The sequence below is a fragment of the Xyrauchen texanus genome, chromosome 1 (assembly GCF_025860055.1).
Source record: "Xyrauchen texanus isolate HMW12.3.18 chromosome 1, RBS_HiC_50CHRs, whole genome shotgun sequence".
Classification (NCBI taxonomy): Eukaryota; Metazoa; Chordata; class Actinopteri; order Cypriniformes; family Catostomidae; genus Xyrauchen; species Xyrauchen texanus.
This window is the reverse complement of record NC_068276.1, coordinates 45,654,714-45,680,266: the sequence shown is the minus strand read 5'-3', so window position 1 is coordinate 45,680,266 and position 25,553 is coordinate 45,654,714. Positions and strand designations below refer to the sequence as shown.

The following is a 25,553-nucleotide window of genomic DNA, read 5'->3' as shown; positions in this document are numbered from 1 at the left end:
GAAGCAAATGCCATGTGATTGGTTGATTAGATAATTGCATTAATGAGAAATTGAACAGGTGTTCCTAATAATCCTTTAGGTGAGTGTATATATATATATATATATATATATATATATATATATATATATATATATATATATATATAGTGAAGTTTCTCTGATGCTGAAGCTCCCAGGGGTGTTTGCTCAGCACAGCCGTGGTGTGTGAGGGGGAGGACTGCTGGAAAATGCTGTAGATCCAACAGTGTATAGAGATGAATGGAGGCGGCAGAGGAATTCAGCTCTGTGAACTTGTTCGCTCGGCTCCGAATAAGATATCTGATGTGCGTTTGCAGCGTCACTCCTTTTATACCCGTATGTACGGGGGAGTGGCATGCAAATTCCACACGCAATTTCCATTGGCCTTTTCTCAAGATCAGAGATGTCTGGGCTCCCCAGGAGCGACCCCTAGTGTCACCGACACAATGTTGAGTGAGTGACAGATAGGGAACTGGCTTCTGTGTTTATGAGAAAGGCATGGATATTTACATATTAATGAGCTGCAATTCAACTAACCGTAATCAGTACATATTTGCACAAGTCAAATACCAAGGCAAACTTTGTCATTAATCTCTATGCAAATTAATCCAATTTAACAGTGTAATCTGGTCAAGTTTCAAAGCTTCTATAAGTAAACAACTGTGTTTGGCTCAAAACAATAAGCTTCATTATTTTCTGCAAGTAAATGGAATTTGGGTGGATAATTGCATTCCAGCACTGAGCATTTACGAGCTGAGCTTCATAAACTACTGATTAATTTTTCTTATTTTTTCCCCAAATGACAGTCTACATAGCCTCATTGATGGCAAAACATGAGCTTCTGATGCAGAACAGACTCTCTACTAAAGCAGATTTTATGGCTAAAAAACATTTTACTGTGCAAGTATTATCCTTCATTTAAAGAGATCACCCAAAACGGAAAATTGTGTCATCACTCATCCTCACAATGTGCCAAACATGTATGACTTTCTTTCTTCCATGAAACAGGTTAGGCATGAACTTTAGATACAGACAAACTCAGTCATCATTCACTTCCATTACATTTTATTTTCCATACCAACATGGGGATGAGTAAATGAGCGGGTGAACTTTCCATTTAATACTTTGCATTTCTATTTCTCCCTAACATTATACAATTAGAGAGACTGTATAGGGAGGTAAAATAGCTTTCAAAGGCATGACTATATAAAAACTTTTGCCACCATATAATCACATGGACATTCTGTGGCAGATCAGGGAGACACATTAGAGGTCTAAAATATGGAAAAGGTATTGCAAGGGAATGAGGCAAATACAGCTAGAGATATAGAACAGATTCCGCCAGACAGGTTTTGACACTTGCCGCCTGCGCTGAGATCAGTCTGTCTGATCTGTGTCTGATGACATGACAGCACACAGAAGCACCTACATCGAACCACCCACTCACATACAAGACAGCTCTTTAACAATACAGACTCTAATAAAAGATCAATCCATCTAGCTTACTGCAGCACAGTGGTGATATTTAAATGATTTCCTGTGTGTTTATAGTGTCAGACAACTGATAGGAATGGAAATTAATGTCTGATATGGTTTATTTAAATCATGTGTCAAATGTGCTTAAAATAATATGCACTGATTTCACAGACATATTTTTTCCTAGGACAAACAGTGCTAAGGGAGTGATGTCAGGATTTATTATCAGTCAGGGGAATAGAGCAGGAACTCAATGTCAATGAGTAACAAGCTTTCCTTGATTACCTTTGACTTAAAGATTATGTTAAGATGACAATACATTTGTTTATTTTGTGCTTTCATTTATATTTTAAATAAAAGTTTTGTTTATGTTGTACTAGCCGATAAGGCAGTCATCTCAGACATATACTAACACATAGTGGTATGGATATGTGTTTTTGGTTACCAATGCCACAGTAGAAATGTGCTTTTTACAGTCAGCAATGATTAGTTTCTTGTGCAAGGGTGGTTAGTCTTCAGCTGGTTATGTGATCCATGGCAGCCCAGCTCTTAAGCCTCACATTTACTAGTCTACTGATTGACTATTCTTAATTTTATACTTTTTTCAAAACTCATAACCATATCTTTGTGGAACAACTTATTTGATGAGGAAAGAAAAAAAATACTGGGCCTCATTCACAAACCATTCGTGTGCACATATTTGTTCACAAACGTGTGTGTGTGTTTATGCAGAAATCAATAAGCTTGTACTTAAATTCTTTCTGAAATTATGATAACATTTTGACCAACCTAAACCACACATATGCCACAATCTGACTCTGAAAGCATAAAAAATATGGAATGTGTTAAGGTGTCAGACACAAGACGCAAGAGATTCAGTGAGGTCACCCACTTATGTTGGTGTTCCAATTCACCCTAAAGATGTTTAATGCAGTTCAGTTCTGGGCTTTATGTTCTTCTAAACATCTATGGACCTCGCTTTGTGCATAGGGGCTTTGTCATGCTGGAATAGAAAAGGGCTCTCCAAACTGTTGTCACAAAGTTGAAAGCACACAATGCCCTAGAATGCCATTTTATGGAGTAGCATTATCATATGTCTTCACTGTAGTGATGGTTTGTGAATAAATCAGTTTTTTGAATGAATCTTATAAGTGAACGAATCTCGTTCAACTCTATTCATTGACTCATATTTCTCGCTCACTTACATCTCAGCCTTTCAAAGCCAATGAGGTCTAATTTGAAACATGAGATGCCTGTAAGGACTGATTATTCACCTTATGCACCAGAGAAACTCGTTGGCAGCTATGCTGAAAATGTTGTCTCGGAACTTCTGTTCTAGCGGTAGATATATAGATATCTATGGTGTTGATGTCAAAGTTTAATTTGCTTGCAAAGTGGATTTACAGGTTACAGAGTTGTCAAAAGTTATCATGAGTATTTTAAAGTATTCAGGGAATGTCATAACAACTGGAAGCAGATCGGGGAGATTTTAAAACAAGAGTACTTCATTCATAAATACACAAGATTCTCCCTTCAATCTGTGGACATACTAATGTGTCTCTGTGCTCATTAAACTCCAAGAGACAACACAAAGTTATTTAAACTATCTCTGTACAACACCTCTAGCTGGCCATCTTTTCGTGTCATTCACCCATCGTGCTATTATTAAGGTGAGTATTGAGCATTAAACGGGGATGGGGGAAGAGTGCAACTATATTTATACATACACACATACACATGTGAAACAGTATGTTTTATATTATGTTAACAACTATTTTAATCACATTTAAGCCTCTAAATAATGTAGTGTGAAAATTTTATTTTAAAATGTACAATTGTAATTTTCTTTAATGAACTTGCATGAGTAATAATATGAGCTATCTAAAATAACACATTTTAACACATTAAGTTGAAATCTAAAAATTAAGCAGAATTGCCTGTATAACAATTAAAAGCTTGTATTATGACAAAGTGCAGTGTGTCATAGCTGTCTGAATGTGATCTACCAGGTCCAATTTACCTCCGTGGGATTTAGAGTGACAGAATAAAACACCAAGTTTTTTCACATAGTAAAGAGGTGCTGTAAACTCACACCATCAAACCTTGGTGAAAAATACTTTCTGTGCTCCCACACGTAACCCATTTGGATTGACTCCTCACAGCAGCTTCAATACAAACAGGAAATTAGATGACAAAATTCAGAAGAGCGGAGTGCGTAAAAGGGGCAGGGCTGAATAAGGTGAATAGCATGAGCCAATAGCATTTGAGTGCAGGCTGTGAAGAAGCATATCATTATTCTTATTATAGAATATACATAATCTACCGAATGAATACGCTCTTCACTGAATCAGTCAAGTCGTTCATTTGAGTTGGAATGGGATCTCGTTCATGAATGAGCGGAGGCAAGTCATTCGTTGAGTTTGGTGCACGAGTTAATTGCGTTGGAGAGAGAGGGGGTGAAATGCACTAAGACAAGTTTACTGTATATGCACATTATCCCAAATATATGAATGTGTAAAAACTACTGAAGACCACACAGTTAAAATTACATGAATTACAAATGGAAATGTTGTGCAGTGTTGCACAGTGTGCGATACTTAGTCTTTTCTTGAACTTCTTGATAAAAGTGAAGCCTAGCATTTGATAAAATATGAGCTTTCTTGCTTTCTGCTTTCTTGTACTTTGTGGGGAAAACATGTATGGTAAGTGTCTTCAAACATTTGTTGACCAGCAATTTCCATTTGTGTTGCTTTGTCCTGCTTTGACCATAGCTTGAGCCAGTAGCTTTAGCACTGGCTCTGAAGGACCAAATAATTGGTTTGACCCACTGCATGAATACTGCCCTTCACATTTACACCGTTACTTTTGGCAGTATAGTGTAAAAATGCGGCCGATTATGTCTAGGCCTTTAAAAGAGGTGGTTAATGTGTTTCAATTGGTTTTGACAGTGAAACTGCTCTCAGGTAATAGTGTTTGGATATGTTTGCAGAGAATGGCAAATTGCTGTAAAGGATAAGTTGTTGCAGAAAACACTTATTAAGAGATCATTTGTGCATGTTTTATGCATATTACTAAATTAAGGGATGCACTCCTTTATTTCTGAATACCTCCATTTTAGGTTTTACACTAAGAATTTATGTGCATTTGCACCCATTTGCACCCATACAATGGAACATCTTTGGAGAACTGTAACTGTGCAAATAAACATGCAATTTGAATTAAAACGAATTTGCAATTTGAATTTATTAAAACGCATTTACCTTTAATGCATCTGTACATTCAAGATGTGCACACAAACATTCTCACACACATAAAGCAGGTGTATCTGTAGCCTCATCCTGCCCTTTACCCACGGACCCTGACAGCCAATCGAACATCTGTGCACCAGATGCTACTACAACATCTGAGGGAACTGCACTCCACCAGGCAGTCCCTTTGAGATATATTGCCAGGTGACAGATCAGCCACTAGCACACCTAAACATGCACATTAACATGGACACCAGTGCCCTTTTCTTAAAATCGCACACCACTACAATAGTACAAGGATGACAAAAATATCAAACATACAGTCTATCGACATCTGACTTTCCTGACACTTGATTTAGCATGGGTGTGACAAGTATTACTCCCAGCTCATCACAAATCATGAAGTCCCCCCCCACCCCCCATAGTAAAATCCTTTAGCTGAGACTTCAAGCTCTGGAAGAATGGCAAGTGCGACCAGAATATTAATATTTATAAATGAATACATGCATATGTTAGATCCTTTTCTTTGGCAAATGAAAAGATACGTTTCACATTGAGATAGAAAAAGAGAGGGAGATTAAATGAAAGGGATGAGGAGACAGCTCTCCAACAGAGAAAGAGTAATCTTAGAAAGGGACTGTCCTGTCCTTATCAGTTGCCTGAAAGACTGTGACTTGTGACTGGCATTAGGAGCTACAGCAACATTACGAAAAAAGCCACAAGAATCAATTCAGTGCTTTTAGGAACCCAGGCTTTGAAATCAAACATACACACACATAACTAGATTTACAATTGAAAACAAAAATCAGTCACACATCCACCAACATGTCCAACGAATGATATCTTCCATTAGGTTAAGGCAAATGCTGAAAATAAAAGGTAAACAGAATCACTGCCCTAGACCCATGTACTGACAATAGAGCAGGTCTTATAGTAAAACAGAAAGAACAACACTTTCACATTACCTAGACTGATATAGAATGGATTCTGTGGGACCAATTAAATGTGCAAGATGCAAAATACTCTGTACTTCAGTGAGTTAAAACAGATGAGATAATGCAACAACTCATTTTAAAAGGTTATCGAAGACAGTGGTGTTAACAGCTAAAGCAAATTAGTTTGAGAATAATGACTCCTAAGCATGTATGCTTTGCTAGGCAGCAACAGAGCCTTTATTACACTGATAAAATTTGCATTTTCCGCTTTCACATAAATCCAATTAGAGAAGCAATGTATTTCAAGGGCAAATGAGCTGATATTTTACACAAATGTGGTGATCTCTTTATGGAGGACAAAACCTGCAAAAATAATAAATAAATAAATAAATACATGTAATAATAAGAAAATAAATAAAGGAATAAATGTCTTGATTAAACACATAATTTGTTTTTAATGAAAGTTATTCCTGAATTTATTTTTGTAGACTTTTTTCCTTTATTTATTATTTCTCTTTTTATTTTTATTCCTTAACTTTTTTATTCTTTCATTTTTTTTTATTATTATTATTTATTTATGCATTCATTTTATTTTTATATTTATTTATTCCCACATGTATTTATTTTTAAATGTATTCTTACATTTCTGTCTCTTGTATGGTAATTATGTGGGCTGGTCCTACTTACCATTGGCTTATTGTAGATTATAGCGTGTGCTCGATTACTCTTGACTTGTTTTGATGTGAATTTAGGTCATAGCCATATCGTGTAAATTATAAATATCACAAAATAAATGGGGAGCTGTTTCTTCAACAAAACCACAAAATGAGCAAGTTTCATAAATGATATGAATTAAACGTATTCTTTTCTTTTTTTTTCTGCGTATATAACTTAATATTTTGATGTCCGCAGATCCATAATATTGTTTTCTGTTGTTATGATTGTTCATTGTAAATGATACAATCATGCTTAATTTCCCTGATCGTTTTTGTATGTATGTATATAAATCTATAGCTGATGCTTCACATATATCTAGAGAGTTGCGCAACTTAGCGAATTAAGTCGATAACCATGCATCAAATTACTATGTTTCATTTAGAGTTGAGGTGCTTATTGATGGCTTTGGAGAGCTGTAGGCTGGTATGAATGTCGAAGCACATCCTGGATTGACATTTCCCTGCATATTCTAATTTATTATATAAATATATGATAAATAAATATATGTGGGAATAAATAAATATAAAAAATAAATGAACACTTTAATAAAAAAATTAAAAACAATGCAAAATAAATGAATAAATAAAAAAAAAGTTTAAAATAAATATAGAAAATAATAAACAAATAAAGTTATACAAAAATAAATTCAGGAATACATTTAATTAAAAACTAATTATATTTGTTTTATCAAGACATTTATTCCTTTTAGTTATTTTTTTTTTTATTATTACATTTATTTATTTATTATTTTTGCAGGTTTGGGCCTCCATATCTCTTTACTAATTGAGAACTATTTAAAACTATTGAAATCGATTCTATATTATTCTGAAGGTCTTTAAACTACTTGTTTACATTTTAATTTGAATGTAATCATCTTTTAAAACCACAGATTTTAAAGTGAGTAAAGAGTGTGGTGTGGTGTAATTATTAATGTTGTGGCATTAATTAATAGTGTAGCACCAAATCATAATATTAATAGATAAGAATTTACTAAAATAAAACATTTATTTTGTAAAAATAAATTTACAATGCATTGTTTACATGAATGCAAGTATTAGACTACCAGTGTAAAATGTGAAGCATGACTGAGTTCAGAAATATGAGCTAGTACAAACACACATACGTAACATTCACACAACAATGGCTTCTGTCATGCTCCTACAGTGCTTGTGTTAAAATGCAGCACATTGAAAATACTTATACAGATTACACATGCACCAATTTTTTATAACACTCTTACAACTAGTACTTTTGCGCTCATCAAAGCACCATGCTGAGAAAACACAAAATTATCCTTTATACAAGGACCCTGCACCCACAGGATTCTATAGAAAGGTTTGTAGAAAGATTCTAGCTCTTTGAAGAGAAGATACACGGCTGTATTCCAAACTAAATATAGATGATGTGTCTTCAAATATAAGCAATGCGAAAAGACAGAAAAATATCTACGGAATATATTTCTAAACTTAGAGTGAATAAATAGTTAAGAGTATTGAAAACTGCACATTTTGGAAGTATCTGCTTTGGCTGTTTATTAGCCAATAAACAGTAGTTGCCCCTTGGCAAGCTCAGAAATTTAACAATGGCCTTGTCAATATTGATCATGCATATTTTTACTTAAGTAGAGTAAAAATTGTGTTAATACTGTGTTTTGATTTAATTTCAGCAATTGCATTTACATCACATTTGCTATCATTAAATTTCATTAAATCTAAATTGTGACATTGACCATGTTAACTCCTTGCAGGATAATATTTCAAATAAACATTTCAATCCAATTTTGAAGATGATAATATAATTTGGAAAAAAAAACTATATTAAATTGCAAAATGAAAATGCTAAATAGGAGCACTGTGGACTGTACATAAGTACAATTTGGATCTATCAGTCATCATCCTCTGAAAACCCCATATCAGCCATCCACTAGTATTGATTTGATAACATGTTGTCTTTCAGACATTTGATATTCTTCACTGAAAGACTAGATTCCTTTTTTAAGTGACCTCAGATATTATATTTTATATAAACCAACATAAAAAGATCAACTGAGAAGGGTGACAGACGGGAGGAGAGCATGAACAGTAATGGCACGACACAGAATGCCATACCATCTTCCAAGGAGCAACCAGTCTTCTGCATCTGGTGCTATTAGCCTGGCAGATGGATAAAGGATGACAATTTTCCATCCCTTCTTATTGCAAAACAGCCTGCTTAATTTGTGCTCAAGGTACTGAGAAGTGCCTGTCTCTGAGTTTTACTTCTGATATGAACTTATAAAAGTAAAAAAATGGCACTTTGTCAGTGTTAGTTAAGGGTTACAATAGAAACAGAGGATGCAAATATGAAATTTAGAAAATTGTTCATTCAAACTTCAAATAGCAATATGGAAACTTCCAACACAATGTTATAAATTTTTAAAAATTAAAAACCAAGTAAAAAATTAATACACTACCTGAAACCCTCTATATAGGCTATCTCTAAATAAAAAAGCTATAAATAAGGAATGATAATGGCTCTTCCACGATTGGATTGGGGCCATGCAGAGTACACCTTCAGCCTTAGAGCCAAAGCCATGGTTGTGCTGAGAATAGCATTGCCACCTCCAGGAATACCAATGAGAGTTTAAGGTGCCAGCAACTGAAATCAAAGGCAATGAGATGCAGCCAAATTTCTTTCGAGAGATCTTTCATAAGTGATGCAGTACGTTTGGGTTTATGAAGCATACTGTCCTGCTTGAAGGCACCAGGACCCAACCAGGACAGTCAGACACCACTTACAATCACACTTTCACTTTGAACTTGCATGGTTTCCTTTCAAAAATGTACATGTTTAGTCCTATATACATGATGTAGAGAGATTATAGGAATATATTGCAGGTGATTACATATTGCTGACTTTTTTTGATGTGGTACTTGCTTCCTGGGCCATTCAGGACACTGGTCTCAGAAAATTCAGAGAACTGTAAAATTATTTTTAGTATAAACATATGGTATGAGTATAGATAGTTTAGGCACAGATCTGGAAGTTAAAATATGATGCTGCTCTAAAACATACAGAGATCTCAAGACATCTTTTTTTGTCCCTCAAATGCTCTTGTGAGTGGGACTATTTTCTTCCACCACGGATTCAGCGTCTTGCTTTGACACATGCCAAGCATTCATTGCTAGTTTGAAAATGTCACTGTAGAACTAGTAACTGATATTTCAGGCTTGCACTGCTTTCAAGCATTTGCTGGAGTAACAAGGTATTTTGTGTGTGTGTGTGTGTGTGTGTGTGTGTGTGTGTGTGTGTGTGTGTGTGTGTGTGTGTGTGTGTGTGTGTGTGTGTGAGCGTGTATTTATCACTTTGTGGGGACCAAATGTCCCCATAAGGATAGTAAAACCCGAAATTTTTGACCTTGTGGGGACATTTTGTCGGTCCCCATGAGGAAAACAGCTTATAAATCATACTAAATTATGTTTTTTGAAAATGTAAAAATGCAGAAAGTTTTCTGTGAGGGTTAGGTTTAGGGGTAGGGTTAGGTTTAGGGGATAGAATATAAAGTTTGTACAGTATAAAAACCATTATGTCTATGGAAAGTCCCCATAAAACATGGAAACACAACATGTGTGTGTGTGTGTGTGTGTGTGTGTGTGTGTGTGTGTGTGTGTGTGTGTGTGTGTGTGTGTGTGTGTGTGTGTGTGTGTGTGTTGTGGGGACCAAATTTCCCCACAAGGATAGTAAAACCTGAAATTTTTGACATTGTGGGGACAATCAGTTGGTCCCCTTGAGGAAACCCCCTTATAAATCATACTAAATTATGTTTATTGAAAATGTAAAAATGCAGAAGGTTTTCTGCGAGGTTTAGGTTTTAGGGTAGGGTTAGAATATAAAGTTTGTACACTATAAAAACCGTTATGTCTCTCATCAGCAGTTACATCGCTACAAAATGTACGTTTAAGTATACTTCTCAGCAGAAATTCTTGTATATAGCTTTCCTGTTGCTACACAACTGCCTTATTAAGTCACGGGGGTGTGTGAGTTTGATGAGAATGAATGTAATGTAATCTCGTGCTGAAGCAGTAAACGTATTTGGCTTGCTGTCCATATACTGGAGGGCTCGGAGCTAAAGACTCGACTAGAGTCCTGATTTCCCCCCCGGGCTTTCCTTATTTAGAATAGGTGGAGATGGGGTGGAGGTGGTATGTCAGGAGAGTTGTCAAAGGAAGCAGGTAAGCAGCGGCTTATATACTACTGCTCGTGGGCTATGATTTGTCAGATTAAAATTAACATGCTCCTCCTGAATCTCTGTTAATTAACTCCATAACTTTGCGGTGTGGTGGGAATTAGTCGCATGGTCCAAAGGACACCGCAGTTGTAGCACCTGTACAGCACATTTGCGCTGCTTTGTGGTGTTGTGGGAGTTTGTTCCATGACCTACAAGATACCGCAGTTGTGGCTTGTGGCACGTGGCCTCTTGCGGAGCCAAATTCAGCTTGTGTCTGTTCGGACAGAGGCCGTGTAGAACTGCAGTGCGCTGTGGAATGGTCAGAGAGAGTGCTGCACGGCAGCAAGCTTGCGTTAAAATGGCTGAATTGGTTTGAAATTAATTTGTCATTAGATTATCGGTAAATTGAAGGGAGTTCTGTGTTGCATGATGCCCCGGTGTTCAGAATGAAATAAATCATGCTCCGAAGGGCACTATGGAGGGAGAAACAATCGTGATATTCATGTTAGAAGATGACGAACAATCCCTGGATAGAGCAACCCCCTAGGCAAGGCAAGGCAAGTTTATTTATATAGCACATTTCATACACAATGGTAATTCAAAGTGCTTTACATAGAAGAGATTAAAATAAGAAAAAAAATAAGAATAATTGAAACAGTTTAGAATAAAATAAAATACAGTACAAACAGTCGGACACACAATGGCACAGTGCTCATTCAGTAAATGCACAGCTAAACAGATGTGTTTTGAGTCTGGATTTGAATGTGACTACTGTAGGAGCACATCTGATCTCTTCTGGAAGCTGGTTCCAGCTGCGGCTGGCATAAAAGCTAAAAGCAGACTCTCCTTGCTTAGAGTGAACCCTTGGTATTTCTAGCTGATGTCATCCTAATGATCTGAGTGATCTGTTGGGTTTATATTCAGTGAGCATATCTGCAATATATTGAGGTCCTAGCCCATTGAGTGATTTATATACCAGTAATAATACTTTAAAATCAATCCTAAATGTAACTGGGAGCCAGTGTAAAGACCTGAGGACTGGTGTGATATGTTCATATTTTCTGGTTCTGCTCAGAATCCTGGCAGCAGCGTTCTGTATGCGCTGCAACTGTCTTGTGGTCTTTTTGGGAAGGCCAGTGAGGAGTCCATTACAATATTCCACCCTGCTGGTGATGAAAGCATGCACAAGTTTCTCTAGGTCTTGACTGGAAACAAAGCATCTAATTCTTGCAATATTTTTCAGATGATAGTATGCTGATTTAGTTATTGCTTTGACATGACTACTGAAACTAAGGTCTGACTCTAGAGACACACCAAGATTCCTGACTTGATTTTTAGTTGTTTGACCCCTAGCGTCAAGGTATGCATTCACCTTGAGAACTTCATCTTTGTTTCCAAACACAATGACTGTAGTTTTGTCTTTGTTTAACTGAAGAAAGTTTTGGCACATCCAACTGTTAACTTCATCAATGCATTGGCACAGGGAGTCAATGGGGGGCTGTAATCGTTAGGTGATAGGGCTAAGTAGATCTGTGTGTCGTCTGCATAGCTGTGGTAAGCAATTTGGTTCTTTCTCATTATTTGGCTCATTGGGAGCATATACAGGTTGAACAGGAGTGGCGCAAGAATTGAGCCTTGAGGGACTCCGCATGTCATGGACGTCCACTCAGACTTATGGTCTCCTATACTCACATAATAACCTCTCCTTCTAAGTATGACCTGAACCATTTTAGGACCATCCCAGAAAGCCCCACCCAGTTTTCCAGCCTGTCAAGAAGTATGTTGTGATCAACAGTGTCAAATGCAGCACTGAGGTCGAGTAGTACCAGTACTGATAATTTGCCTGTATCAGTATTTAAGCGAATATCTTTTATTATCTTTATGAGCACTGTCTCTGTGCTGTGATGCGATCGGAAACCAGATTGAAAATTGTCAAAGTATCCATTTGAGTTCAAGAATTTGTTCAGCTGATTGAAGACAACTTTTTCAATGATCTTGCCTATGAAAGGAAGATTTGAGATCGGTCTATAGTTGCTTAATATGGTCTTATCCAGATTGCTCTTTTTCAAGAGAGGCTTGACAACTGCAGTTTTCAGGGAGTTTGGAAAACTCCCAGAGAGAAGTGAAGAGTTTATCACTTCTAGGAGATCTGCTTCTAAACAGTTGAACACACTTTTGAAAAAAGGTGTGGGAAGTGCATTAAGGGCACAGGTTGATGTTTTAAGGTGCTGTATGGTTTCTTCCAAAATTTTGCCATCAATTTCTTTGAAATCAGACATAGTAACTACTTTCTCAGGTTGTGGTTTGATTTGTTTGACCCCAGCACAACTCAAGGATGTGCTGATCATGTTTCTGATATTATTGATTTTTTCAGAGAAGAAAGAAGCAAACTCATTGCACTTGCTGTCTGAGAGCATTTCACTGGGAATCTGGCTTGGGGGGGTTTGTCAGTCTCTCTACAGTCGTAAGAAGAGTGCGTGTGTTGTTTAAGTTGCTGTTTATAATATTCGAGAAGAAAGTCTGTCTAGCTTTGCCTATTTCCATATTAAAAGCATGGATGCTGTCTTTGTCGCGGTGAGGTAATGAGGCTAATGGGCATCACCTGTGCGGCAGAACCCGATTAACATGCAGGGGTTGAAATGGTTGTAGGATTGAATCTTTTTTTCTCTTGCTTTCAAATAATTGTATTCTAATATCATTAAGCCGGAATGGTGCCTGTTCGCAGAGGCAGCTGGGACTGCTTTCCGGGTGGAAAGTTTAGATAAGAGAACACATGAGCAGTCATAGAGAGCGGTTTCACATTTAAAGTGCAGCAACAGCCAGATTGCGGCAGCAACTTCACGCTATAAACTGCTTTGTCTAATGCAGCATAGAAAGACAGACAGGGTAAAAAAATATTTCTATATTTTAGCACTTAACATGGTAGCCATCAATACTGCTAAAAACAATCTGTTGAATAACGAGACTGTTTGGATGGAAGAGCTGTTCTGGTGGAGCCGAATGCTTTGCAGGTATGTTGCATCCTATGATCCATCTGCCTGGGTTTGATTTTCATGTCAGGAGAGTTGTCACAAGAAGCAGGTAAGCAGCGGCTTATATATTCCTGCTCGTTGGGTGTGATTTGTCAGATTAACATGAACATGCTCCTCCCGAACCTCTGTTAATTATCTCCATGAGATGCACCCACACATTGCTGCTCATTCCCCGCCAGAGTTCGCCGGGATGATACACAAAGATTCTTACAAAAAAAGAGAAGTGCTTGTGGTGCCTTCACAAGACACACAAACATTCTAATTTCTCTCCCCCTCCCAACCAGAAGGTGTTCATGAAACCCCCATTCGAAACATTGGAATTTGTTGAGTTGTGTATGTTGAGTGCACCCGCCAGTTTAGGCTGTCAGATCAGCTCTTTGTTTGTTATGGAGGACGCACAAAAGGCATGTCCATCTCTTAAGCAAAGGTTCTCTCACTGGATTGTTGATGAAAGTGCCCTCGCTTATGAATCACAGGGCGCGAGATGCACAATTGGTGTGAAAGTGCATTCAACTATGTAGAGGCATGGCCTCTTCATGGGCATGGACAAATCCTGTGTCCTTGCTGGACATATTCTTTGCAGGAGGTTGGTCATCTCAAACACGTGGCATCCATCTTTCAAAGTGCTCTCTGTCAAGAGCGCTTATTGCCCTAACATTCAGCAGTATCCAGGCACTTTAATTTCGGGCGGGCTACCAGGTATATTAATATTTTGGTACAGCCACCTGTATATAGGCTGTTGTTGAAAAACAATAAACAGGTGAAGATTAAGACAATGGACAAAATCTCACTGTGGTCCAAGGTTTGTCTCATTTAATTTAAGAACTGTGTCACATCAAACAATCAAGTTGAATGTGCAAGTTGAAAATAGCTTTCTTCAATTAAGTAATATGTTTCTAAAGACATTACAGTTCAAAGACGCATTTTGCATTCTTTAGCACTTATGTGAATATTCTGGCAGACAAGTCCAATATCACAGATCAGAAATATTATGTAAACAATGTGCATTCAACGTATTGGTATATGGCTGTTGGTATAAGGAAATCACGAGAGCAGGATCTAAATGCAGCTATAATTTTATTAAAAAAAATAGACAAATACAAAACAGGGTAAACACTGGAACATGGAAAGGCTAGAAATGGAACTAAAACAAACATACATGAAACAGGATCAAAATACAAAAACCAACCGTGGGAGGCTTCGACACACGGGCCATGGGAAGCTTCGACACACACAGGCCGTGGGAGGCTTCGACATGGCGTGGAGCAGACTCAGACGTGGCTGTGACATGGCGTGGAGCAGACTCAGGCGTGGCTGTGACATGGCTTGGAGCAGACTCAGGCGTGGAAGTCTAAGAAGCCAGGATCGTGACAGAGAGAAGAGGATCCTGGGTTAACCTCACATACTCCCTCCATGTGTGGTGTCCCATCTCAGGTAATTCCCTCCATCGGTGAGCTGTTAAACCAATCTGGTATACTGACTTGAGATGAGAGTCCGCAAAATCTGTGAGACAGGCAATGGTGCAGAAATGACAGGAATACTCCATAATGGGCAAGTTTTCCCTGCTCAACTGAATGAACATAGCTGCTAGATCCATTTGTGTGGTCAGTTGTTCTGTCACGTTTGAAGGAAATCACGAGAGCAGGATCTAAATGTAGCTATAATTTACTAAAATAAATAGACAAAGTACAAAACAGGGTAAACACTGGAACATGGCAAGGCTAGAAATGGAACTAAAACAAACATACATGAAACAGGACCAAAATACAAAAACCGACCGTGGGAGGCTTCGACACACGGGCCGTGGGAGGCTTCAACATGGGCCGTGGGAGGCTTCAACACGGGCCGTGGGAGCCTTCGACACACGGGCCGTGGGAGGCTTCAACACGGGCCGTGGGAGGCTTCAACACGGGCCGTGGGAGGCTTCGACACACGGGCAGTGGGAGTCTTCCTGTTGTCGACAGCTGTTCGACACCTTTTTTGTGTTTGTGTTTTCAGTTTTATATTAAACTATTATTTATATTGTCAAGCTGGTTTTCGCCTCCTTTCCTTAATCCCTTTACAAAGGGATAAATGGTAATACTGTCATCTACTCATCCTCAGTTGGCTATGTATTATACCTTCTTTTTACCCATCAGTCCTGCCTCTTTGCAAATTTTGACATACTTGACCAACTCTGGATTCTGTATTTTTAAATCATTATTTTGCTTTGTAATAGTTACCTGCCATTCTCAACACTTGCTTAATTATTTAAGTACATATTGCTATTTGCACTTCTGTTGGGAAGCTACTGTATCTCACTGGCACTGCACTTGTACTCCGCACAATGATACAGTTGCATGTGTGAGGGAGGAGAAAGACACGATGAACGCATATATCAACCTATTTTTATTAAACGTACTATATATTTTAAACTTTATTTTGTATCACAGTTTCACTGATAAGTACTGTATATTGATAAATGTTGAAATGCAAATGCATAAGTAAGAGCTGCTTAAGATAATGAGATATAACGATTGAAATACATTAAATATATGTAGTGTGGTTAAATATATTTTAGCACAGTTATTTATTTATTTAATTTGATAATACAACTGTTTCATTCTGTTCTGAGTGATTTTTAAAGCCTGGCCAGAGGAAGATAACAGCTAATGTATTTATAAATAATAACATCTGGGAAATGTATCCAAAGAAATGTAATTTACAATCATTGTATGGGGGATTTTATCGTTGAATCTCAGCTGGAATGAAATATCATTAATGAATGAAACAAGTGTTAATGAAATGACCAGATTGCTTCAGGTTAAATATGTTTGATTTATTATTCAGGTGCTGAGATTAGCTACATTTAGAAAGGAAATATATATATATATTTAGAGGCAAATTTCAGCAAATTATAAAATTGAGATGCAACCTTAGTGCAAAAAATATGATTTGCTGATTTAATCAACTGACAACACTAAAATAAGAAATAATCTACCTTCCAATGAATAAATCTCTGCATGTAGGTGCACTGAACACTGTAACTGGAAGCCGCACAACTTAGAATGTGGAAGCATTTGTGCAAGTAGTCTCTTAGAGCTGTCAGTCTAGAACAGTGGCGGCTGCTGGTCTTTCAAAGAGGGGAAGCTCATTTTCGGCCTACATTATAAACGTATTTACCCTATTTTTTGCACTAAATCAATCTTAGGTGTTGATCTGCCCTGCTGTTTAATTCTAAATAGGAATTGTTTTCCTCGTAAGGAAGACTTTCAAATGGCTTCGCCAAAATCAGGTCGACAATATTAGCACCGTCTGCCATCGTGCGCAGTTTCACCCGTACGACGCTAGCCTAGCCTACTGTATGAATGAATGAATGAACGAACGAATGAACACACGCTCTAAAACAAAATATATTAAACTTGGTAAAACTGAAACAAGGAATGTGGTGTATAATTGTGTGAAATGTATTATGCAAATTGACTAGCAATTTCACCAAACAAATATAAAGAAATAGGTTGCAGCAGTTTGTCTTTCGACTACACTTGAGAAATCCACGATGGGACTGAGCTGAAATAGCTTCAGTGACTTCTTATAGTACAGATTTGCTGTCAATCAAAAGGAGATGCAGTCTTTCGACAGATCCTCCAATCATCACGCTGAAGCCCGGAGTCTGGGCCAGCCCACTCCTCATTCACCCCCAGAGACGCTGAGCGTCCGTGGGTGGGACATAATCGCAGCATTTATCCAATGACCGTCTATTTACGGAGCACTGAAAAAAACTGTTCAGAGCAGCCCCACTGAAGTCAATGGACGCTCGGCTTCAACAGGGAAATGCACTGACGCTACGGGAATGTATGAGAAGTAAATCGAGTTAGCCGACCTGCTATATGTAATGTAGCTGATTCTGAACGAACTCGTCTTCGAGATGAACGTGTTCTAACGCATTTTTAGTCAATAAATTGTTTACACAATAGTACATATTTGACCATTATTTTTTTGACATTATAGGGGAAGCTGAGCTTCCCTTGCAGTCTTAAATAAATCCCCACTGGTCTAGAACTAGTGGACCAATGGGGATGCTAAACCCTGCCCTGTTTTGCATGAAACTACCTGCAACATTTGGAAGTGCAAGTGAAGAACTTGTACACCTGAGCAAAGAAAAACACAGCAAGTGAGCATACAATTTCAGAGAGAGCAAAAAATAAAAACAAGACTTTTATTTCTGCAGAACAAAAATGTATTCCCAGTCAGTGGGCGTTTTCAAACCTTTGAGATTCACTACTTTCATTGGATAGTTTTAAAATGCCCATCTTTTTTGGAAACACCCATTGATTTCTACACTGAAATTCCCTTCTTTCATTGGATAGTTTAGAAAAGCCCATCCTGTTTGGAAATGCCCATTGATTTCTACAGAGATTCCCTTCTTTCATTGGATAGTTTAGAAATGTCCATCCTGTTTGGAAATGCCCACTGATTTCTACACGGAGATTCCCTTCTTTCATTGGATAGTTTAGAAATGTCCATCCTGTTTGGAAATGCCCACTGATTTCTAAACGGAGATTCCCTTCTTTCAATGGATAGTTTAGAAATGTCCATCCTGTTTGGAAATGCCCACTGATTTCTACACTGAGATTCCCTTCTTTCAATGGATAGTTTAGAAATGTCCATCTTGTTTGGAAATGCCCACTGATTTCTACACTGAGATTCCCTTCTTTCATTGGATAGTTTAGTAATGTCCATGCTGTTTGGAAATGCCCACTGATTTCTACACGGAGATTCCCTTCTTTCATTGGATAGTTTAGAAATGTCCATCCTGTTTGGAAATGCCCATTGATTTCTACACTGAGATTCCCTTCTTTCATTGGATAGTTTAGAAATGTCCATCTTGTTTGGAAATGCCCACTGATTTCTACACTGAGATTCCCTTCTTTCATTGGATAGTTTAGAAATGTCCATCCTGTTTGGAAATGCCCACTGATTTCTACACTGAGATTCCCTTCTTTCAATGGATAGTTTAGAAATGTCCATCTTGTTTGGAAATGCCCACTGATTTCTACACTGAGATTCCCTTCTTTCATTGGATAGTTTAGAAATGTCCATCCTGTTTGGAAATGCCCACTGATTTCTACACGGAGATTCCCTTCTTTCAATGGATAGTTTAGAAATGTCCATCCTGTTTGGAAATGCCCACTGATTTCTACACTGAGATTCCCTAATTTTATTGGATAGTTTAAAAATGCTCATTCTGGTTTGAAAATTCCCACAGATTTGAAAGCACCCATTACTATTTTGCAGAGTAATGTAACCAATGAAAACATTATTTTGTTTGCAATTCGAATGATTTTGCTTTTGATTTGTTTTTGTTTTGTTTTTTTTGCTATATATTTTTAAATGTGTTTTAAATTTTTTGATTGCCGTTTATTTTATTTTGATCTGCGACCGCAATACAGTAGGCGGGAAATTTACTCCAAACATTTCAGCATGAATTTATCAATAATTTTGAACTCTGCTACATAAATTACACATAAATATCAGTGCCCACTTTGAATAAATCTTATAAAATTAAAGGGGGCATGGAGGTATTGCAAGGGGTCAAATTTGATATAACGATGTAAGAACGGAAGAACCAATGTGCACAATGTCTTATCCTCTGCCTTTTTCTCCTCATGTGGTATCAGGTGCACTCGATTGTGCATAATATTTAATGAAAGGCATTCTCACATCAATGCCATTGTTACAAATTAAGTTTGAATTACCGGATCGGTATGCACTGACCGCCACAGTGTTCCTGTTAGAAAACTCTGAGTCATTGATAGATAATATATTCATTGAATGATCGCTCTGATGTTGACATATGAAGATGCATATGTAAGAAGGACATATGTAAGGTTTCTAGAACAATAGAGAATAGACAAATAGCAAAGTATTACTAAAGTGTCATCATTTACACACATTGAATGTAAATAACATAACTCAGTGTTCTAGAGAATTATCTTCTCATATACAATCTATAATAATCGCTATATTACGTTAATAACTCCTCAGATAATCAACATTGTGCATTACGTCACTTAACTCAAGTGTGATAAACCGATCAAGCTGATATAAATGAACTGAACTTACAAACAGTATCTCTAGAGTATACTCAGACAATATATATAACATATTAAAGTAAATAACAGTAATCTTACTTTGTCTGTTACTCATACAATGTCCCTAAAACACGAGCAATCCAGAGAATCTTCCAGTCAGAACAGCTGATGCAACAGTATGGCGCTACACTGAATACACAATTTCCTTATCAACGCCAATAGTGTATATCTTAACTCCATCTAGCGCTTATTCTGTGCTCCTCTCCATTATGAGAACAAACATAGAGAATTCTGTACAGCCATATTTGAGTGGGTGAAGAAGAAGATTTTTGAAAATTTACATTTCAGTCTGTTCTTCACTCAACACTATCGAATGGCTTGAAATGTAGCACACAAGTGATATGGACAATGTTTATGTTGGTTTTATATGCTTTTAGAGCTTTTACAGATAAGCTCCAACAGTTTTACAGATAAAAGATTAAAAAAATAAAAAGTTTGGAATGAGGATGGTGAGAAATTAATATCACATTTTATTTGAAGGTGAATTATATACAGTAAATTAACATAGTTCCTGCGAGCACTATCAATTTTATATTCTATTTTATGAAGAATATATAGGTAACCTAGCTAGAATTTTTGTTTTCGTAACAATTTATTTATATAACAGAAAAAGGTATACAGGAAATAACGGGACAATATATGCCTAGTGACAAAAATGTCAGATTATATTATTTATTAGATTTTATATTAGATTTTATATGTTTATAAAAAATTGAGAATCACTGATGTAGAAGATTTAGAAAATGATGTATCAAATATGAAATGCACAGCTTATTTTGTTGCCACATACTGGATATAATTTGCAGAAACAGTCACTCAGTGAATCAATGAATAAATCTTAAAAGATTTTTTTTTGGTCACTAATAAATATATGTTTTTATAGTGGACAGTTTCTGCCAAAACAGGCGGAGCTCAAACACCATAGCCAATATTAGAATATTGGTATTATTGTAGAGAAGTTTCAACTAGGTCATGTAAAAAGGCACTCCCCATATTCATTAGTAAACACAATGTCAAGTGTACTGAGTCATAAGGGAATAAAAATTCCCTCCACAACACAGACATGAGGAGTGATACAAGTAGTAAAGTGTTTGTGCTGTTAAACTCATAGGCCTATCAAAGGTTAAGCTAAATATCAGCATTCTTGGAACAATGCTTTCCCAATTAAATACAAATCCAATATTTTGTCTTAATATTTTGTCATGGTCATCTGGTCTCAAATGGACAAACACAAAACTGCAAATTCTAAGAGGTGTTCAATTGATAACTGATATAATTAATATTAATAATAGCACCAAAGGGGAATTTTTTATATATGTAACTGCTCAAAAAATGTGTGTTTTGCAAATTTTTTGCATGTAAATGGGTTGAAAATGCAACATCAATGTAATACATTGTATTTGAATCTCACAGTCAGTGTGATTGCACAGGGTAATAATAGTAAACTATAAATGAGTTAAGAATAATTTAAATATGTGACTCATATCTAGTTATCTTAACAGAGATTTCATTTTGCAAAGTGAGAAATTTTTCAAATAATTCTCATCAAAATCTACATGCTTTCAGCACTTCCTGTCTTGGTGCTAAATGCACCACCACCTGCCCCATGTGTCCTTGACCTGAGTGAAGTCAACTGACAACGGACTGTTCAGTCATCTAAGATCCAATCCAGGATCTCTCCCTCAGAGGATTAAAGTGTAAAAATTTGTGACATTCATGCTGCTTGATAAGATGAATAATCTTATGAGAGCTATGTCTTGTGTCCAAATTAAATGTAACATTTTACATGTAATGTACATGTCTAAATTTTAAGCAACATTTAGTTTCAAGAATGCCAGTTTCTTGGTCATTCTTAGAACAAGACTTTAATCATAGGCATAGCATAATGGACAAACAATTTGAATTCTCTATGTCACTGAGGCCTTTATTCTCACAGGACCCTCCATAACATACCTACCTTCTGACTAACAGGGTGAAGTGATCTTAAAGCTTAGCCCTCTTACATCCCACCTCTAGCACATCTCATTTGAGATAACAATGGTGGCTGTCCAAAACACCCATTTGCATAAGTATTACCTTGTGTGTTAAGAAGAGCTTACAATGTGGTCCAACACAAATTTCATTAATCCTTGGGTTAAAAGAGTTTGCACCTCTAATTTATCTTCCTGTCAACACAGAATTCACAGCTACCAGCCTCCATTTTTAAATATCAATCAGAGGAAAAAAACAAGGGGAAAAGCCTTCAGCCATCATGCCATAATTAGAAATTTACAAATGTATTCCTACAGTGGAGATTTATCAACTAATCTGCAACAATTACTTCCCCTCTAATAAGAGAGGACAAAATGCTTCAAGGTAAGAGTTAATGAGAGACTGTGATAAAAAAACAAAATACAATTTATCTTGCCTAGAATGGTACATTAGAAATGGTCTTAAATGTCCTCAAATATGTTAGCAATATTTGCATGTATGAGAAAGGACCTGGGAGTGGTCACAAATGACTGACTCCTCACATCAACAGCACAAGAGATTGTCATTTGCAAATTACAGCAAGAATGTGACTCAAATGGTTATAGGGGTAAAATCAAGAACCCTCTTAAACTTTGGGGTTAAATGTGATGAGAGGAAGGATGCTGGGAAATTAAATACTTGGAGGAAAATGTCTAAACGTCAGAAACTCTTTAGAATTTGTCCAAACCCAAAGTAAGCCTTTAACTATATTAATTAGTGATTGTACTGATTATTTGATTAAAAAGAAGCAATGCTCACATCATGTTATCGAATTGAACCTATTAAACAAATTCTAAATATCATGCATTGACATCATGTGTCAAAAAACATTTTTGCTTTAATCTTGCCCTATTCTTTTATTCTAAATGTAATAAATAAATAAAGGTGAACCGAAAAATTGCATATAATAATAATAATAATAATAATAATAATAAGAAGAAGAAGAAATAATAATAATTATTATAATTATAATAATAATGGATATTCATGTTTTAGCACAAAGTCCTGTTTCAATCCTCTCTATTTGATTAGCAATATTTTGAATTTTTTTTATCTAGGTTTCGCACTCTTCACACTCATACATTAAAAAGTATTTCATATCAACCACCCTTATGCACACATACCAAATATAACAGCAAGATGTATAAAAGGCCACTTTTGCTCTCATATACAGTAGTTATGTGATAAATTATTATTTCTGATGGTAATTAAAAGAAATTCTTGTTGCTGAATTGGTACATTTCAGAACATTCATCAGAAGTGATGAAAAAATCTGCCTGTGGCTTAGAATTAATATCGCTTTGAATAGTGTAAAGGAAAATCATCTTTGCACAGAGCTGCTTCGAGTCTTATCTGTAAAACTAATGGTTGTGCAGCCTAGGGTACAAATTATTTTAGGAATAATCAGCAGTTTGCTGTGCAAAAAATAGCAATAATTAAACTTTAACCTTAAAAAATTCCTTATTTAGACATACAGTGGCTTCAGCACTGGACAGCTCCATTGTTCTATATTCCCTTCTCCTTACTGCTAGCTAATGAAACCAAATAGACACATTGAATTGATAATTATGAATAGTCTGATTCTCACAATGAACTTTGCACAATTGCGGTTTTGTTTACAATGCCATTTAAAGCTATAAGGATATGTTTATTGAGGCTTAAATAGGCATTACTGTTCTCTGATTAGAAATAAAAATGTTTAAGTTGATATGAAAGGCTAATAGTGATAGGTTTGGAGTTGTGTATTTCAGAGAATGCTGGCATGTGAGAATACTAGACTAGAGTATTTTATAATTTAGTGTGCTTTACCTTTCCCATAGTTGAAGTGGAGTTTATTGGCTTTGCCTTGGTTGATGTGAAGATATGTGAACCTAATGGCAAACATAAGCAAAACGAGTAGCAGAAGGAGTTTGAACTGCTTGCGGATTTTCTTCAGAGGAAAGCGCATCCTCATTACAGCAACATCACCCACTCAGTGTAAAATTGAAGTAACAGTTCCCTGTTTAGTGTTGATCTTGAACAGCTGGAATGTCAAAATGCAACAGAGTATAAGTGACAAGAATTTATCTGTTTCACACTCACACAATATTGAAACAGATTGGTCTGGATAACAAATTCAGACCTATTCAACATCTAAATAGTAGGCTATGTTATAGTTATTCTTCATAAACAGAGTTTTAAAAACAATGGTACTGTATGACATTCAAAACACTCCCTTGTTTTATGTACTGCAGGTAGGCTATATTTATTAGCTATAAATGACAATTAAATAGCTACAGTTGTTCATAAATATCATGGGCAGTTATGAATGTATTCAAACTTGGGGATACATACCGTGGAAGTATTTTTCTCAATAAAATGGGCATGTCTAAACGCAGTACTGCTGTGAATGGCATCACCACAGGAGAGTATGTGTTGGAAGATCCTCTCTTGTCCTGCAACTCTCCATACTGTTCACTTTAGTCCAACTGGGACATTTATTTCCGTAAAATCCCGTTTGTAAGGGACGCATAAACAGAGGGGCAGTCCTTCAAAACACACCTTTATCACTCAAAAATGAATCTGGTGATGTCAATCGGTCACTTTTATGAAGCCATAAAACTTAATGTTTTCAATTCCATTGTGTCTTCGTAGAGAGATTTCATTATCAAGTCTCGTTAAATTGTGTTATTGCCATCAGAGTTTGTCACAAATCCTTATTCCAGTCGCCGGATGTGATGACAGTGAAATCGTTAAGGTTTGGGTTCTTTCGTTTCAGTATCTTTCAGTGTTCATCGTCAGATGAAGACACATGAAGCGCTGTTCGTATTGAAGCATCGCTGTTTTCGGGTTTTGCACGCGAGAAGGCGCACGCTTTTGTTTCTCCAATGTCTTTTACAGCCGTAAAGGACAGCTGCTAACATCTTCGTACGATGCCATTATAAATCCTTATGTCTGAATCGTCCTCATTAGAGCTCTTTCCTTTTTGTCTTGAGTCCTTTTCGTTCTCAGCTATGAAATATTTAGCTCAGCAGCATCGCCGCACTTGCATGACCGCATCCTATACTCTATTTCATCAGTGCGCTTTTACAGATGGATAGAGGGAGCTGTTACCTTCTTCTGCAAACCTGGGAAACAGTTACAATGAACTGCAAGTGCGTTTGTTTTTTACCAGAAAGCATGAAGCTCCGTTGTCTTATTTCCTTTAGACTGACATTCAGGCTTAAAGTATTTAGTTACTTTAATTAGACTATTTCCAAAAGTCGTGCGTGCGTGTGTGTGTGTGTGTGTGTGTGTGTGTGTGTGTTGTCGACTCTACACACACATATGGGTGATGCTCACAAAAAAGAAATTCACAAGGACATTTTTTTGGTTACAAACTGGTAATTATGCTATAAATGAGGTTTTATGAGGACATTTCTTGTGTCCCCATATTTCAAATCGCTTAAAAATCATACTAAACCATTTTATTTATTTATGTATTTTTTTATGTAAAGGTTTTTAGGGTTAGGTTTAGGGGATAGAATCTATAGTTCGTACAGTAGGCTATACAAATCATGATATCTATGGAGAGTCCTCATCAGGATAACCGCTCCAACATGTGTGTGTGTGTGTGTGTGTGCGCGCGCAAAATTGGGCTAAAGCACATAACTGTTAATCAGAAGGTCGCTGGTTCGATCCCCACAGCCACCACCATTGTGTCCTTGAGCAAGGCACTTAACTCCAGGTTGCTCCGGGGGGATTGTCCTTGCACTGTAAGTCGCTTTGGATAAAAGCGTCTGCCAAATGCATACATG

The 25,553-nt window shown here is 36.8% G+C and overlaps 1 protein-coding gene across 1 annotated transcript in view; it reads right to left on the bottom strand.

The window, feature by feature from the left end:
• The window catches only part of LOC127660301 (N-acetyl-beta-glucosaminyl-glycoprotein 4-beta-N-acetylgalactosaminyltransferase 1-like), a 144,187-nt gene extending 119,982 nt beyond the window's left edge, over positions 1-24,205 (bottom strand). The window contains exons 1-2 of the mRNA XM_052150459.1: positions 24,112-24,205; positions 23,587-23,800 (exon numbers count right to left, since the gene is read on the bottom strand). Of these exons, the coding sequence (XP_052006419.1) occupies positions 23,587-23,731 (145 nt within the window). The 5' untranslated portion in view covers positions 23,732-23,800; positions 24,112-24,205. The remainder of the gene's footprint in view (positions 1-23,586; positions 23,801-24,111) is intronic.
• Positions 24,206-25,553: the final 1,348 nt, after the last annotated feature.